Source organism: Apodemus sylvaticus, chromosome 15 (assembly GCF_947179515.1).
Source record: "Apodemus sylvaticus chromosome 15, mApoSyl1.1, whole genome shotgun sequence".
Classification (NCBI taxonomy): Eukaryota; Metazoa; Chordata; class Mammalia; order Rodentia; family Muridae; genus Apodemus; species Apodemus sylvaticus.
This window is the reverse complement of record NC_067486.1, coordinates 78,929,190-78,946,782: the sequence shown is the minus strand read 5'-3', so window position 1 is coordinate 78,946,782 and position 17,593 is coordinate 78,929,190. Positions and strand designations below refer to the sequence as shown.

Sequence of the window (17,593 nt, the reverse complement as noted above, 5' to 3'; positions counted from 1 at the left end):
ACAGAACGGGGCGGAGGAGAAAAGAAGGGAACGTGTCCCTTCTCGGTTGAGAATGCCTACGCGTCCGAGCAAGTGGTTAGATAGAGTATGCTCTGAGTTAACAGTAAATACCTCAGTTGGGAGGGGACCACAGCAGTGGGGACAGAGCAAGAGGGACAGGCTGCACAGTGGAGACTTGAAGTGACAGCACACATGACTGACCACCTGGGTGAGCTCTTCAGAGTCAAAAGATAAAAAGCTCCTCAGAGCATTTCTTTGGATCAAACGGGGCTCATGCATCAAAATTTGAGAGTACAAAATCCTAGCAACTCGACATCCAAGAATTAAACCCACAAATATGCTTAGCCTTGTTTTGATATCAAGAGACTAGGAGCAACTCAAATGCCAGTCATCTCAGGACTAGGAGGTTACTTATGGCGCATTCAAAAATGGGATATTAAGACACTTCCTAAAAGAAAGGGGCAGTTTTACAGACCCCGAGCTGGTATAGTGTGGTGGTGTGGATGAGAGAGGCCCCAATAGACAGTAACTAAGATTCAGTTATGGCAGGAGAGCATGGAGACTAAACAGTCAAACAAGTGACAGAGTTAAGAACGTCCTGTGAGAGCCGGGATGTGGGGGTAAGGTGGGGGGTAGCGCATGCTTGCAATCCCAGCACTCAGGAGGCAGAGGCAGGCAGAGCTCTGATTTCAGTGCTGGACTGGTCTACAGAGTGAGTTCCAGGGCAGTCAGGGCTACAAGAGAAAACCTGTCTCAAAAAACAGAACAGAACAGAATGTACTATGAGTTGTTTATTAGAAGGAGAGGGGAGGCCAGGCAGTGGTGGCACACGCCTTTCATCCCAGCACTCAGGAGGAAGAGGCAGGCAGATTTCTGAGTTCGAGGCCAGCGTGGTCTACAGAGTGAGTTCCAGGACAGCCAGGGCCACATAGAGAAATCCTGTCTCAATAAATAAATAAATAAATAAATAAATAAATAAATAAATAAATAAAGGAGAGGGGTCTACTTTATCTTTTTAAGATACTGAGGTAAAGTAAAGCAAGGCATAGTGGCAACTTGAGGGCTGAGGCAGGTGATTTACAAAATCAAGGCCAGCCTCGGACAAAGCCCACACCCCACACCACCGCAGACATAAATGAGCTCACTGGCCAGCCTGCCTAATGGGCGACCCTCACGTGTCAGTGAGAGTGGGGGCTGGAGAGATGGCTCATCAGGCAAGAACATGTGATGCTTTGCTGAGGGCCTGAGTTCAGTTCTCAGCACCCAGGTCAGTGCTCAACCCTGAGCGCTCCTGTAACTCCATCTCCAGAGGATCTGACACCATACTCGTATTTAAAAAAATAGAGAAAATTAGCAATTTTTAAAAACCACAAGGTGGACATCTCAGGACGAAGAATGACATCGAAGTCCCTGCTAGTCTCCACATGCATACATATGCACCACAGGTACACATGCAACCACATGGAACCACAAACACCTACATATACCTGTGTACATACATGCAAAATCCTCTTTTAGGATATAACCTAACAATGTACATTAAAAGAAAATAAGAGTTTAAGGAGAGAACAAATAAGTGTCCTGCTTTGTGCTCACAGTTCTGGGGAGGGGCCATTCCAATGTCAGATAGAACCACTGCCCCGGACTTCCGGCAGAGTAGTCACTGATGGGAGCAGACGTGGAGTGTGACTGCTTATGTCATGAGCCAGGTAGCAAAGACAGGAAGTTCCTTCTAGAGCTAAGTCCCGCGGTGACCTGAGGACCTCTCTGGAGTCTCCCCTCCCTGAAGGCTCTGCTACCTCCCAAGAGTACATGAGCATCAGGGGAAGAAGGAAGCATTCAAAGAACATGAAGGAGAAAGGTGTGCTGTGAGAGGACATGAGGTCTGAGCAGATTTATGCACAAGGGACGTAAAGGCAAAGATGGGAGTGGTGGGAGCAGAGACCTGAAGGAGCTAAGGGGACGCTCGGGCTCAGCTGGGTCATAGACTTGGAACTCAGACAGAAATACAAAGGAAGAGAGGCAAAGACAGCAATGGATCCCAAAGCTCCTCGATGCCAGGCCCACACTGTAGGGGAGTGGGTCTGCCTCCTCAGCCACTGGGCAAGGGCGCTTGGGGAAGCAGATCGAGGGGAGTTTGACTGCACTTACCCCACGCAGCTGCTGGCGGGGGCTGGGGGTCTGCTGGACTGCAAACAGGCTGGGGCCGTGGACTTCCCAGGCACTGCTGGGAGTCTCTGAAGAGCTGAGAGTGGGGGCCCATGGGCTGAATCTAGCCAGGAGCCAGGGTGGGGGTAGGAAAAGGGAACTCCAGCTAGTCCCATGGGGAGAGGCCTTGGTTTGATAGGCAGCAGGCTTGATGGCAGTTGTGGCTGGGAGCACAGAGAGAGATGCCTTCTACGGGAGACCAGACAGTGGCTCTGCAGGAAGGCCTGATCCATGGCTCCCCACAGTCGATCCCGATAAAGAGGCAGTCCATGGTTTTAAGGCATTTATTGTCATAGCAGAAAGTGCATGAGTAAAACCATACCCCACTTCTCAGGGTGACCGGATATTATATACCTTTTGCAGGGAGGAATGTCCAGGAAGGAGATCTTATTGGCAATGCTCTCCGGGCCTCTTGGTAACTCCTTAACATGGAGTTCTCTGTCTTGAGGCTATGTGACCACAGGCCATGTCTCTTTTCCTATGTCTTGGTCTGAGAAGATAGCGATGCCTCCATCTACATGTGGAAAGATTACGTGACTGATGGCCACAAGTCTGGGGGTCTGTGGCTATACTCTGAATCTGATGAACCCCACAATCTAGGGGGGGGCTGTGGCTATACTCTGAATCTGATGAACCTCACAAGTCTAGGGGGGTTGTGGCTATACTCTGAATCTGATGAACCCCACAAGTCTAGGGGGGCTGTGGCTATACTTTGAATCTAATGAACCCCACAAGTCTAGGTGGGCTACGGCTATACTCTGAATCTGATGAGCCCCACAAGTCTAGGGGGGCTGTGGCTATACTCTGAATCTGATGAGCCCCACAAGTCTAGGGGGGCTACAGCTATACTCTGAATCTGATGAACCCCACAAGTCTGGGGGGCTGCGGCTATACTCTGAATCTGATGAACCCCACAAGTCTAGGGGGGTTGTGGCTATACTCTGAATCTGATGAACCCCACAAGTCTAGGGGGGCTGTGGCTATACTCTGAATCTGAGGAGCCCCACAAGCCTGAGCAACAAATCTAAGATTGACATTAATCCTTGTAACAGGTGCACGGTTTATTTTTATTTTGCATCTATACATCTTAAAGAATTTCCTGGAATAATTATGGATTACACCAGTAGGAAGGAAAGAAAACTTTTTGTTTGCTTGTTTTGGTTTTGGAGACAGAATTTCTCTGTGTAGCCCTGGTTGTCCTGGAACTCACTCTGTAGACCAGGCTGGCCTCGAACTCACAGAGATCTGCCTGCCTCTCCTCTCAAGTGCTGGGGCTAGAGGTGTGTGCCACCACCACCCAGCTTTTGTTTTTGTTTTTGTTTTTGTTTCTTTTTCTTAAGAAAACAGTCTTAAGGACTGTTTTTTTAAAAAATCTCTGAAGCTGAGAACAGGGCTCTGTGCACTTAGCACATCAATCCCAGAGCAGAAAAACAACCCTGTAATTGACACTTTTGCAACTTCAGTGAAAGCAGGCCAGTTTCCCTCCAGCCTTTCCTCTGCCCAGGCCACTGCTGCAATGCTACCCCTGTTTTTTCTTTCTTCTTCCACTTAGCAGCACAGGCCTAGGGGTTATGAGCCCATCCCATACCTCTGGCCTTCAGCATCCCTTTAGAAAAGGCTGGACTAAGCCAGAGCCTTCTTGTCGCCCCAAGGCAAACAGTCCAAGAGGAAAGCTGGTGTTGAAAAAGAGAGATTTTTATGTGTATCTTTACGTAAAAGCTAAACCCTATCAAAATAAGGCATGTTCACAGTAGTCCAGGCAAGGGACCCAAGGGACTTCATAAACCCTTCACAGGCTGGCCCTCCCACCCCACAGTTCCCGGGAGGCAGTCCGGTCCAGTGCACGCCAGGCTGGCAGAGGGAGCACAGATTCCTGGTGGGGCCTTCCAGCTGCACTTCTCCCTTAGATGCTTGCCCCACGGCCCTGAGGGTGTGGTGTGACAGGCAGCAGATCTGACAGTTGGGAACAAGCGAGGCCTCAGGATGCAGCCAGCCTGAGTGCTCCGCTGTAGGGAGCTCAGCTATTTCTGTCTCGCCCTAGTTAGGGGCTCCCCTCCCAGGGCTGTTTCATAACCACAGGTCCTTTGACATTTTGTGATGTGACATCCTTGGAACACAGCCGAAAATAACCTTGGTTTTCTTCCCCGCGCTTTGGGAGCCTTCAGGACGCAGCAGGGCGAGGCACTAAAAGCCTGTGGTTGTAGAGATCCTGACGTCACCATTGCCCACAGGTCTTAACAGCAACTACAACTGCGACTTGGAGCACGGGATAGGTTGGAAGAATGTCTCCACATTCTCCATAAGGACGAGATCATATCGACACAAGTGAGGCCTAGGGAAACAGAAGACCTTTGTCAGTGAGCTCACACAAACCTGCCAGTGTAGCCAGGGAAGCCTCATCACCTCCTTTCGGTGTGGTCTTGTAGAGCAGCAGTTTCTAATGCAACAGGCTAACGTGGTGGTTTGAATAAGCTCAGCCTAAAGGGAGTGGCACTATTAGGAGACATGGCCTTGTTGGAGTAGGTGTGGCCTTGTTGGAGAGGTGTGTCACTGTGTAGGCAGGCTTTGAGATCCTTTGCTCAAGCTCCACCCAGTTCAAATCACTCTCAGCACCAAAGTCTTCCATAGTCCTACCAGGATGGCCCATCAAGCCCCTTAACTAAAGCATTCCACTATTTTCCAAATCCAAAGTTCCAAAATCTACATTCCTCCAAACAAAAGCATGGTCAGGCCTATCACAGCAATACCTCAGTCTGCAGTACCAACTTCTGTCTCAGTTAGGGTTTCATTTCGGTGACGAGACACCATAACCAAGGCAGCTCTTATGAAGACAACATTTAATTACAATTTCAGAGGTTCAGTCCATTATCATCATGACAGGAAGCATGGCAGCTTGCAGGCAGACACGGTGCTGGAGTTGCTCTACATCTGGATCTTAAGGCAGCCAAGAGGAGTCTTCCTCAGGTAGCCAGGAGGAGGCTCTCTTCTGCACTCAATGGAACCTCAAACCCACCCCCACAGTGACATACCTCCTCCAACAAGGCCACACCTCCTAATAGTGCCACTTCCCATGGGCCAAGCACATTCAGCTCACCATGGCTAGGGAAGGCAGTCATGAGCAGGAGAGGGGGTATGAAATTCCACTCAACTCTACTCCACTCGTTTGTTACAGATTTATCTTATTTATGTGTACGAGTTTTGTGCCTGCTTGTGTGTGTGTGGACCACGTGTGTGCCTGGCACCTGTGCAGGTCAAATGAGGGCATCAGGTTCCTCTCCAGCTGGAGTTTCTCAATGGCTGCAAGGCACCATGTGGGTGCTGAGAATCTAACCCAGGTTCTCTGCTTCTCTCTTCATCCTCCTGCCTGGACTTTGCATGTGATGAGATCGCAAATCACGAAACTCTGCTTCTTCCTTTTTTGTTTTTGAAATGGGGTCTGGATAAGTTTCCCAGGTTTGTCTTGAACTCATGTAGCCTCTTGAGTTCTTAAACCTTCGATCCTCCCCCTCAGCCTCCAGACCAGCTAGAAATACAGGTCTGTACTAGCCCCAACAATCAATCAATCAATTAATTAAAAGTCTCTGTTTTAAGATACAATGAATACCTTCTTAAAGAATTCTGTATTACTAAATATTTTTGCAGTACCCTAAATTTTTAAGTAAAAATTCCATCCCTTTGGAGGCTGAGACAGGGGAGTTGTCACAGGTTTGAGGGCAGCCTGGGCTACATTATAAGACTGTCTCAGAAAGCAAAAAGGGAGCTAGAGGAGAAGGGCGGAAGGGCGGAAGGGCGGAAGCGCACAGGAGCCTGTCAGACCTGCGTGCGGCTCACCTGTCTGGATGCGCCAGGGACCTCAGCTTCATTCGCAGGACTCTGAGCTTGTACTTAGGGCCCACTGCAGACCTTGTGGAGAACAACAAGGAAATCTCTGCCACTTTATCCAGATCTCGATTAAATCTTGCGAGGAGACTCACTTGATGGTATTTTTGGAATGCGGATGGCTCACTGGAAGGAAGAAATGGCATTTTAAGATGAATATGTAGAATATAAGATGAATATATATTCATTTAAAATGAATATAATATAAATCAGTACTGAGAGAAAGTGGCTTCCAGCCTCCGAGTCTGGTCCATTTGCGTACCCAAGCGGACTTTCATGAGCCCTGACTTTAGGGCTGCCTAAATGAAGTGACTGACCTCCAGGTGGCTCTGGGGACCTGTGCTGCTGTGACTGCTTACTGTGTTCAGGGTGGCGTCAGTGTCTCTGGGCACAGCCACAGCTGCAGTGGGGTCCAGGCTCTCCGTGTGGTAGGGCTTATATGCAGCAGCTCAGAGTTCTTAGGACCCTGCCACTCCCCAGGAAGGCTCAGATGAGGTTCCAGTGGGGTAGCAAATGTCCATGGAACCCCCTAATCCCAACCCAAGGGCTGTGGCTTCCCTTTCCAGCCTGGCACAGAAATAAAAACCATGCAAAGACTCCCCGGGGAGGGCCGCCTGAGCACCGCCGGGGTCCCACGTTATGATGCACTGGATTTGGCCAACAAAATTGGGATCATCTAAATTAAGTCCTGCTGCAAATTCAAAATACACGTTTTCACCATTAAAAAAATGAAATGCCAAAAAATGCGCATTGAAGATGTTAAGGCTCCTACTGGATCAAACCGAGAGATCGCCTGGATCAGCGGCAGAGGGCTCACAGAATGGAGCTATGGAGATCCAACCCAATGTTCTCAGCATTCGGCCTGCCCAAGGTCTCCATCTTGAATTTTCTTTTTCTCTTTCTTAAAGTTTAGCTTTTAATATATAACTATTTGAAATTACATTTATTATTTCTCTTTCTCTCCCACCACACCTCCTGTGTGCACGCCATGGCACAATGTAGCTCAGAGGACAACTTGTGGGAATTCTCTCTTTCCACCAGACAGGTCATCAGGCTGAGCAGCCAGTGGTGCTGCCCAACTCACTGGGCCAAGACCTTAATCCTGATCAAATGTGAAGGCAAGAAGATGAAGCTAGTGAGCTCAAGACCAGCCTGGATCATATGAGGCCCTGTTCCAAAACAAACAGGAAGATATTTCAAAATTCCAATTTAGGGGTTTACAGTTGGCCAACATTCACTTAGTATAAAATAAAAGCTCTCCGATGTACATAAAGGAGACTTGAAAGCAGTTGCTGGTGTAAATGCCCGAATCTGGTCAGAGGCCTGTCCTGCCCCTTCCTGTGTGTGACTGCACGGTGTCCTTGAGATTCCTTGGGTGCTGTGTGTTCTGAAAGGCTGGACTCCAGGTCAGCTCTCCATTTTGGTTCCCTCACCTCAGCCCAAATCCATGTACCACTTGAGGACGTCCTCAAGACGTCCCCCCTACCGCTGCCCTTCCAGAAGGGCACTGACACCAGCTCAGTCCAGACATGGGGATATCAGATGGGAAACAAATCTGTGGGGAACCCTAAAAACACCACTGCTCACAAACACCAAGTGCAGGGGTGGGGGCAGGGGTGGGGATAGGGGTGGGGATGGAGGTGGGGATGAGGGTGGGAACATAGTTCAGTGGGAGGAGTGGACCTAGCACAGTGATTCAGGTGCTTGGTAAACAGAGCTGCCCCTCTGGCCACGTTGACACCAACTAGGTATGTGGCTCTGGCTAAACTATTCAGGTCTCTAGCCTCAGTTTCTTCATATGTGGAGTTTGTGGTATGAGTATCTTACACTAGGCTAGAAATTCCTCAGGCAATGTGTACCACACACTCAATTGGATAACCCAAAACTACTATTATAAATCCAAGATGCATTTTCAAAGATACTGCTATAGTTTGCTTCCTATTGCGTAGTAGAAATAACCAAAAACAACTTGGGAGAGAGAGGGTTTAGTTAGCTTACTGAGGGAACTCTAACTTGCTGAGAACTTACTGATCCAAGAACCCAAGCCCAGCAGGAACTGCGGCAGAGGCCTTGGAAGCACACTGCTTACCTGCTTGCTCTCCTTGGCCTGCTCAACCTGCTTTCTTACATAACACAGGACCACATGCCAGGGGCGGTGCCCTGCAGACTGGCTGGGCTCTCTCATGTCAATCACTACTGAAGAGATGGCTTCAGAGACACGCCTGCAGGCAATCTGGTGGAGGAGGTACTCTCTCAGTTAAGGTTCCCTCTTCCCAGATGACCCTGGCCTATGTCAGGTTGACAAAAACTAACCAGCACAAGCACCTTCAGGCTCAGGTTCAGGTCCGTGATAGAGCATGTACTCTCCGTGATGAAGGTTCATGGGCCTTGGTGGTATCATGGGGAGCATAGCTACTTCCAAGGCCCTGGGTCCAGTTCCCAGCACCAAAAATAAACAAATAAAACCAACTCCAAGCCATCCATCCACACATACCAGCTACCTACAAGGAGCCACAAGCAATTCCCAGTTGCCCATGACCTTCTGTTTAGTGTTTAATGCATGTATCCAAGCACCTCAAAGACACGGAAGACGCTGTACATTTGAATGAATGACCCTCTCATTCTTTTGCGTAAATAAAGAGCTTCTCTCCAACTTCCCTTTATTAGAAAAGTGACAGAATAAAGTATTAATGCATACATATTACTATATGTACATACAACAAAAACTGTACATATGAATATGCACTTATAGAAAACTGAAAATTCCCCTTGTTCTGGAAAGACTCAGTGAAGCAGTATTCGGCAAAACCAGAACGGGGAAATGGGAAGGGGGTGGGTGGGAGTACAGGGGGAGGGAAGGGGGCTTATGGGACTTTCGGGTAGTGGGGGGCTAGAAAAGGGGAAATCATTTGAAATGTAAATAAAAAATATATCAAATAAAAAAAAAAGAAAACTGAAAATTAGGGCCAGTGATAGGGGCACACATCTGAAGTCCCAGCACTCGGGAAGCTGAGGCAGGAGGATCATGCATTTGAAACCAACTAAGAACTTGTCCCCAAATATGTGAATAAATAAACCAACAAATAAATGAATAAATTTTTAAAAATACAAAATGACTGAATATTTCTAAACTTCCTCCTTGGTTTTTAACCTTTGTTTCCAAAAAGAAGACATTTGAAAAACAGAACCTGTCAAGATTCTCCTTAGCAAGTCTGGACTTGCTTTTTTATGTTGTATATTCCTCTATGTTTAAAAATTTATGTTCTTTGTATGGACAAGTCATAATTATGTGCATTTATGGAGTGTTGATTAAAGTTCTGATCTATGTGTACAGTGTGAACTGCTTATGTCTGCGCACTCTTGTAGGTGTTTGCATGTATTGGGTGTTTGTCTTCATGTCTGTCTGTACACCACAGGTACGTCCCAGATGCCCTTGGAGGGCAGAAGGGGGCACTGGATGCACTGGAACTTAGTTATGGATGCTTGTGAGTCACGACGTGGGTGCTGAGAACCGAGCCTGGGTCCTCTGGTCCAGTGAGTTTAACTGCTGAGCCCTTTTGGTTTTTGAAACAAGGCTTGCTATAAAAGTCCAGCTTGATGTAGATTCCCTGTATAGACCAGGCTACCCACATATGTGCCACAAAACTCCTGCCCCTGACTCCCAAGTGATGTGATTACAGTGCAGTCCACCAGCACACCTAAACTAGCATAGCCCTTTATGGCTTCAACTTAGAGAGGGTGTGGATGGTTTTTATTATTAACTGTTTAATTGCTATAAATGAAGAGAGAAGGAAGAAAAGTGACAAGCAAGAGGAACAGAGGGAGGACACGCAGAAGAGAAAGGGAAGGGTGGAGGGAAGATGAGGAGAAAGCCGTGGTACCAACTGCACGTCCAGCTGCAGAGGCAAACCCAGGAGCAACAGTGTCCCCTGCCTCCAGGCACAGAGAATGGCATCTATCGGCTGCTAAGGAGAAAAGTGTCTGAGCCCGAAAACGCAAGCCCAGAGACCGACTTACTGATCAATTCTGGATTCTGTGATATTGCCATCTTCGCCTCTCAGTTTGATTGTAATGAACCCTCTTCTTACACTCTTGTTCCAAGATACAATGTCCACAAAATAATGATATACTGTAAAACAGTGAGAGAAGCCCGTAAGAGAAGCATACCGAGCTCCCCAGGAGGCTTGGGTCTAAAAGCCAAGATCCCTTTCTCTCCCTCTACAGTTTCTCTGCAAAGACCCAAGGAAGAATTCCCTTTTGTCTCTAACATTGTTTCTCAGGCCTGGTCCTTCAAACTCATTATGTAGGCAGGAATGACCTTGAATTTCATACACACATACACACACACACACACACACACACACTTTAAAAAAATATTTGAATTGTTGACTTGAGTTTTATTTGTAAGAAGGACCAGTATTCAATCCCTAGCATCCACATGGTGACTAGGGTTGTTTCTCACTTGCTGCGGAGATCTAGAAGCCTCTTTTGGCATCTGTAGGAACTGAGTACACGGCACACAGACACACATTTAGGCAAAATACCCATCCACATTTTGTTTATCTGGTTTTTGTTTTGTGTTTGTTTGTTTGTTATTGTTTGGTTGGTTTTTGCTTTTGTTTTTGCCTTTTTAGATAGGGTTTCTCTGGGTAGCCCTGGTTGTCCTGGACCTTGCTCTGTAGACCAGGCTGGCCTTGAATTCACAGAGATCCACCTGCCTTTGCCTCCTGAGTGCTGGGATTAAAGGAGTGCACCATCACTGCCCAGAAAATAAAATAGTTTTAAGAAACCATTAAAGGAATTCTATCTTCGGATGACAGAATTTCCAAAAATTTCTACCAGTTTGGTCTGCTGATTCATCAAAGCAACATACTTACTGATTATTATACAATCAGAATGATGATCAGCTCTGCAGAACACCGATGATGTCCTGTATCTAGCAGTATCAGATGTTTAGCCAAACGTTAGCTCCTTATGTAAAATAAGCAGGCACATCTATCTCATCAGAATACAAACGTGCTTTTGTCCTTAATAAATGGTAAAATTATACATATATACCAAATAATTATTTTAAATCAAATTTCTTTATGATTTATTTTTAGTAAGTATTTTATTTCTATATTAGCGTTATATAACTATGTATCTGGGGGCATTTGAAATATTCACAGGCTGACTCCCTGGGAGCCCGCAGGCCACTCTGGTCACAAAAACAGGTTGGTTTTTCTGACCTTCCCTCAACTGCTCCAAACCCAATCATCCAGCCTCATCCCTGGCTCCACCTGCTGCGGAGGGCTCCCCGCCTGTCCTGCCCCCATCTCCTGGGGACTACACAGATCCTCCTGACCTCCAGCCCCTCCCCTCAAACAGGCAGGCTAACTGCAGGGCCTCACCTCTCCCTCCACTCCCTGCCACCAGGCTCATCCCTGGCTCCGCAGCAGAAACTGCTAACTAAGCAAGTGAAAAACTGTAGGATCAAAAATGTCAAGTCACTGAGGAAAGAAACTGAAGAGATCAGAAGATGGAAAGATCTCCCATGCTTGGGAATCAGTAAGATTAATATAGTAAAAATATTCATCCTACCAAAAATAATCTACAGATTCAGTGCAGTCCTCATCAAAATTACAACACAATTCTTTGAAGTTCTTGATAGGACAATTTTCAGCTTCCTATGGAAACACACACACACACACACACACACACACACCAGGATCAGGATAGACATGGTAGCTCACACCTTTAATCCTAGTACTTGGGAGGCGGAGGCAGGCAGATGTCTTGAGTTTAAGGCCAGCCTGGTCTACAGAGTGAGTAGGACGGCCAAGGCTGCATAAGAAAACAGGATACCTAAAATCCAGATATCTGGTTAATAAAAGAACTGCTTGAGCTATCACCACCCCTAAGAGCAACAAAACAGCATGGTGTCGGTACAACACCAGACACTGAGCAGGGGAGTCGAGCTGAAGACCGGGATGTAAGGCATACACCTATGGAGACCTGATTTTTGGTAGAGACCAGAAATATGTGCTGGGGAAAAAGACAGTATTCTCAAGAAGTGGTGCTGGTCAAACCAGATATCTGCATGTATATATATATATCACCCTGCATAAAATCAACTCCAAATATATCAAAGACCTCAACATAAAACACTGAACCGTATATAAGATAAAGTGGAGAACAGCCTTGAACTCACTGACACAAGTTGTGGATTAGGGCTAATGTTGCTTGTATTATGCTAATTGGTCCCCAAAATTGCAGGAGAATCTGCACATAAGATGCTGAAGGACCCTGCCCCCAGTTGGTTTTGATTGGTAAATAAGATTGCCAGCACCAATGGCTGAGCAGGGAGCAAGAGGGCTGCGGGTCCGGGGCAGCCAGGAGGGAACATAGGTTTTAGTAAGTACTAACTCAGGAATATCAGAGAGGAGGGTGTTAGCCACATGTAGGTTTGGAAGTGGCCCAACCATTGAGCTGTTTAAGGCATATTAAAATACAAAGGCTGCCTCTTTGTGTGTGTGTGTGTGTTTCATTCAGAAACCCAGAAGACATTACTAGGGTTGATTTGAGTAGTGTGATACAGGAGAGGTGAGGATGTGGAATTAGAACATTCACTGCTTGTGGAAGCACAAACTAATACACCACTATGAAAATCATCATGGTGGCTCCTCAGGAAGATCGGAATCAATCTACCTCAAGATCTAGCCCCACCACTCTAAGACATATTCCCAAAGGACGTTTCACCTGCTCTCAGGGTACCTGCTCAACTGTGTTTATCGCCCCCCTGTACATAATAGCCAGAAATTTGAAACAACCTAGATGTCTCTCAACACAAGAACGGGTAAAGAAAATGTGGTACATTTTGCACAATGGAGTATTACTCCGCTGATAAAACAAAATAACATCATGAAATTTGCAAGCAAATGGAATTAGAAAGAAATCATTCTGAGTAACAAAATCCCAGACCCAGAAAGACAACTATGGTACGTATTCACTTACATGTGGGTACTGGTGGTTAAGTGATGGTGACCAAGCTTCAATCCACAGAGCCACAGAGGGTATGCACAGAGTAAGAGACGAAAGCAACAAACAGATCTCATTAGGAAAGGGAAATGAAATAGGTAGGTATGGGTGTGGGGCTGGAATGGGAGGATCAAGTGGATACTGGGAGGGGAGAGAGGGACAAAGGGGGGACTACGGGAAAAGGTGGCTAAAGTAAATGAAACATTATCCTAAAGAAAGGAAGAAAAAAGAAAGAAAGGAAGAAAGGAAGAAAGGAAGGGAAGGGAAGGGAAGGGAAGGGAAGGGAAGGGAAGGGAAGGGAAGGAAGTAGGCCACACTCACAGGCAAAGGCCTGTGAATGGCAGACTCGGGAAAGCCAGTGTAGGTCAGAACTGATTCACATACAGAATTCACCAGTTTGTCCCTGACTCCAACTTTAGAAACAACTTCCCGGAGGAGCCCAGTGATGACGGTGACTGTTCTGGGATGCTGGCACTTTGGCTTAGCCTTACTTTAGTCCTAATAACCTAGATGGTGGGTGTGATTGGCTCCATTTACCAAACTGGGCCGTGACACTCACAAGGGAGAAGAAGCTTGACCAATGTCACACAACTGTTGCAGACAGAAGCTGTGTTGCTCTTGAGCCCTTTTAGCTCCATAGCTCTATCTAGCACAATCTTCATTTTCCAGGAAGGACCCAGAAAGCTGAGACTCTGTCCTCCCCAAAATGCCAAGGTCAGACAGCACACCCAACAGTTACTACTCACTACAGTATGGTTTTGTCTCGGCCGTGTCAAAGAAAGCCTTCGTCATCGGAGGATCTCTGTCCCATAAGTACTCTTTCCAGTTGTCTGCATAGTAGCCTACAAAACAAGCCAGAAGCACCAAACTGTGTTACATAAACATGGAAGCCACAGAGGAAGCAGAACAGTTTCTTACATTTGCAACAGCTCCCTCCCACCCCATCTCCAGTCCCCACCACAGTGGCTAAAGGCTGGGAAGGGCCATGAAGAGCATCCTGTTCATGTTCTTCCCTCTCGCTGGTTGTCCCGGTCCTAAGAACTGGGGTGTAGAATGACCCTACTGTGACTCCTCCCCTTACTGTGTCCTTTGGTAGCTAGGTGGGGAACCAGGGTAACACACACTAGTCATGTGGATAGTTTTCAGCAATGCCTTCATTTTCAACATTAAGCCAGATTGAGACCCGTACTTAAAACAGCATCACTACTGCGAAGTCTTGTTAGTCTTATTCTGAAAATAGGACCCAGAGTGTGCACTCTTTACCCCACACAATACACACAATACACATGATACTCTCTCTCTCTCTCTCTCTCTCTCTCTCTCTCTCTCTCTCTCTCTCTCTCTCTCTCTTTCTCTCTCTCCTGCTAGAAATCATTTCAGGGACTGAAGCACACAAGGCAGGAAATCTACTACTAAGCTATATCCAGAGTCCTGTTTTACTTTTTATTTTGATATAAAGTCTTGCTAATTTACTCAGGCTGGCCTTGAAGCCACTGTGGAGTTTTTGTTTTTCTAATATAGTTTTGGAGACAGGACCTGCCTTGCCCTGCACATGCCTGGGATTATAAGCCTACAGGGGTCTAACTAGCCCCAGGACTTTCTTAAAGAACTAAAGTGAGGCTAATAAAGTGCACAGGGCATAGGCTCGGTGTGCAGCCATGTCGCTGAGCAGATGAATGTCTCCCACAGGCCAATGCCTGAAGGAGACAAGGCTGCCCAGTGAAGCCTCTTTCTGTCAGTAAAACTGCTCTTCATCGCCCACCAGTCCTGAAGTCCTGACCACCTATAGCATTTCTTCTATTTCCATGGAAAATACCTCAGTGGTCTCTACAGTGCCCTGTGTGTGGATGCAGGAGCCAGAGTGTAGAGGGAAAGCAGTCATAGCCACAGCCTGTGTAAAGGGATCACCCTCAAGTCTCAGCCTTGGGCCTGGCCTCTGGCTCACTGTGGACTTCTCCTAGCAGAGAAGTGTGTCCATGGAGTGGGTTCTCCTGTCCTAACAGGAGCAGGTGGTACAAAGCCTAAGTAGGCTTGCAGCCTCTTTAGTTTCTCCTCCTCCTCCTCCCCCTCCTCCTCCTCCTCCTCCTCCTCCTCCTCCTCCTCCTCCTCCTCCTCCTTCTCCTCCTTCTTCATGACAAAACAGGAGGACTGCAATAACCTCCCAGTGGAAACCCATGTAGATGGTTCTAACACTAGGTAGATGGTAACTGTTGTTTATTTTGGCTTTGGTGTGTGTGTGTGTGTGTGTGGTATTTTAATGTTGTTTTTAAAAAAGAAGGTCTCTCTCTTCGGCCCAGACTAGCCACAGACTCAATCATCCCTGCTATGCTGTCATGCCCTAACCTAATACACTCTATAATTCAAGACTAGATTAGATCAGAGAACAAACTGGCTAGGAAAAGTTGGATATAATGTTTAGCATGTGATATACTCTTGTAATACCTGCTACTCTGGAGGCTGTGGTCATGTGGAGGTCTCAGTGTCATGGCTAGCCTGGGTTACAAAGTAAACTCAACCCAGCATAAGCTAAATAGCAAGTCCATATGTCAAATAGTAAGCAAATAAAGCTGATTATCTAAAAACTTTAGTAAATACAATTTGAGACAAGTTTTCAGAGAGCAAATGACTCTGGGAACTGAAAACAAATTAACTATACATTAGAGATGGGAACTTCGCGGTCTTACCCAGGTTAGGACAGGACACAATTTGTCCAGCGCCACAGCTGACACACTTGCCGTTCCTATAATCCCGATAGGAGTCGCAGGGATAGGCAGTGATGGAGCACTCATTTTGCAGGGATGCAAGGTACAGGAAGACAGACATCTGGTGGTCACACTTGAAGTACTTCATACCTTGATTATAAAGGGACCAAGAGCAGTTGCAGCATTTACAGGAAAGCACATCTCACATTTTACACAAACGCCGCCATGTCTGACGGCAGCTGCTCAGAGTTCACTGCACAGCTCCCATGTTCTCAGCTCCACTCAATCCTGTGAGAACTGCAAACAGAATCCACTGTGGCCAGTGCAAGGCGGAGAGTCAATCAAATAAAGGTGGTTGTCAGAACAAAGGCAAACTTGGGGTGCGGGGCTGGAGAGGATGCTCGGTGCTTCAGGGTGTTTGCTGCTCCTCCAGAGGACCCCAGCTCTGTTTCAGCACACATGCTGCCAGCTCACAACTACCTGTAACTCTAGCTCCAGGGATCCAATGCCCTCTTTTGGCCTCCACAGACACTCATGCACAAATGCTCATGCACACTTACTTTAAAAAGAAGGGGGTGTGGAAAGTTGACAGTGCTCGCTCAGTATGCACTAGACTCTAAATTCAATCTCCAGCAGCACCAAAAGGGAGGGTTGCAGAGATGGCTCCATGCAAGCACGAACCCCGGGTTTGGATCATCACCACACACGCCTGTGACCCTTGTAGAGACACGGGGCTCCCGGGTTTGCTGGCCCGCCAGTCTAGCTTAGACAGGGAGCTCCGTGTTCAATGAGAGACTCTGCCTCAAAAAACAACATGGAGAATGACCATGGAAACCATCTTCCAGCCTCCACACATCCACTCAAGGGCACATGGACCTATAATGAAATCACCACCACCCATGCACATAGATGCACATAGATGCACATACTACCATCCAATGTTTGAGCAGCAGGATACCCTCACTGTATTTATACTTAATGAAATGCAGGATTCAGGGCCACTCCCGAACACTGCTGACTTAGAGGAGGGATTCTAGCACTCAAGAGGCAGAGGCAGAAGGATGATGGCTTTGGGGCTAGTTTGGATAACACATTGAGATCCTTGCCCCAACACACCTGCGAATCTGAAGAACTTCAAAGCATGGGTCTAATTGGTAAGGTTGCTTCACAGACTAAGTAACAACTGTGTCCACCTCTCAGGTTGACAACTATGTTCATGGACAGTGCTAATCAAAAGGTCACCAAAAAATGATTTTTTTCCATCAAAATCATTGTCCAAAGAACAACTTGGGGCTGGCAAGATGGCTGAACAGGCCAAAGACACTTGTCATCACACTTGTCATCACACTTGTCATTACACTTGTCATCACACTTGTCATTGAGGCTGATGGCCTGAATTCCAACCCTGGGTTCCACAAGGTAGAAAGAGATAGTTGAGTTCTGCAAGCTATTTTCTAACATCTGGGTACATGTGACCACACACATACATTTTTTTAAAAAAATGTAATAGAAATCTAAACTAGATTAGAAACTAATTAATAATTTTTCCTTACCTATTATTATTTTTTTCCTTGCCTATTATTTAGAGGGAGAGTAAAACAAAACTGGCCTTGGTCATGAATTTGCCTTATTATTTGGGAAATTGTTAACAGAAACAAAATTTGAAAGGTCAATGTAAAGAGCCGTCATGAACATAACCACTCTGATAAACCTATTCTGCTATCTAACACCCTCACCCCCATTCAGATTCCTGGACTGTTTGAGACAGGAGCTCAATGCGTTATCCA

At 46.7% G+C, this 17,593-nt stretch overlaps 1 protein-coding gene across 1 annotated transcript in view; it reads right to left on the bottom strand.

The window, feature by feature from the left end:
* Window positions 1–3,248: 3,248 nt before the first annotated feature.
* The window catches only part of Liph (lipase H), a 35,265-nt gene continuing 20,920 nt past the window's right edge, over window positions 3,249–17,593 (bottom strand). Inside the window, exons 6-10 of the mRNA XM_052158949.1 lie at window positions 15,789–15,956; window positions 13,851–13,946; window positions 10,105–10,216; window positions 6,040–6,213; window positions 3,249–4,540 (exon numbers count right to left, since the gene is read on the bottom strand). Coding sequence (XP_052014909.1) covers window positions 4,453–4,540; window positions 6,040–6,213; window positions 10,105–10,216; window positions 13,851–13,946; window positions 15,789–15,956 — 638 coding nt within the window. The 3' untranslated portion in view covers window positions 3,249–4,452. The remainder of the gene's footprint in view (window positions 4,541–6,039; window positions 6,214–10,104; window positions 10,217–13,850; window positions 13,947–15,788; window positions 15,957–17,593) is intronic.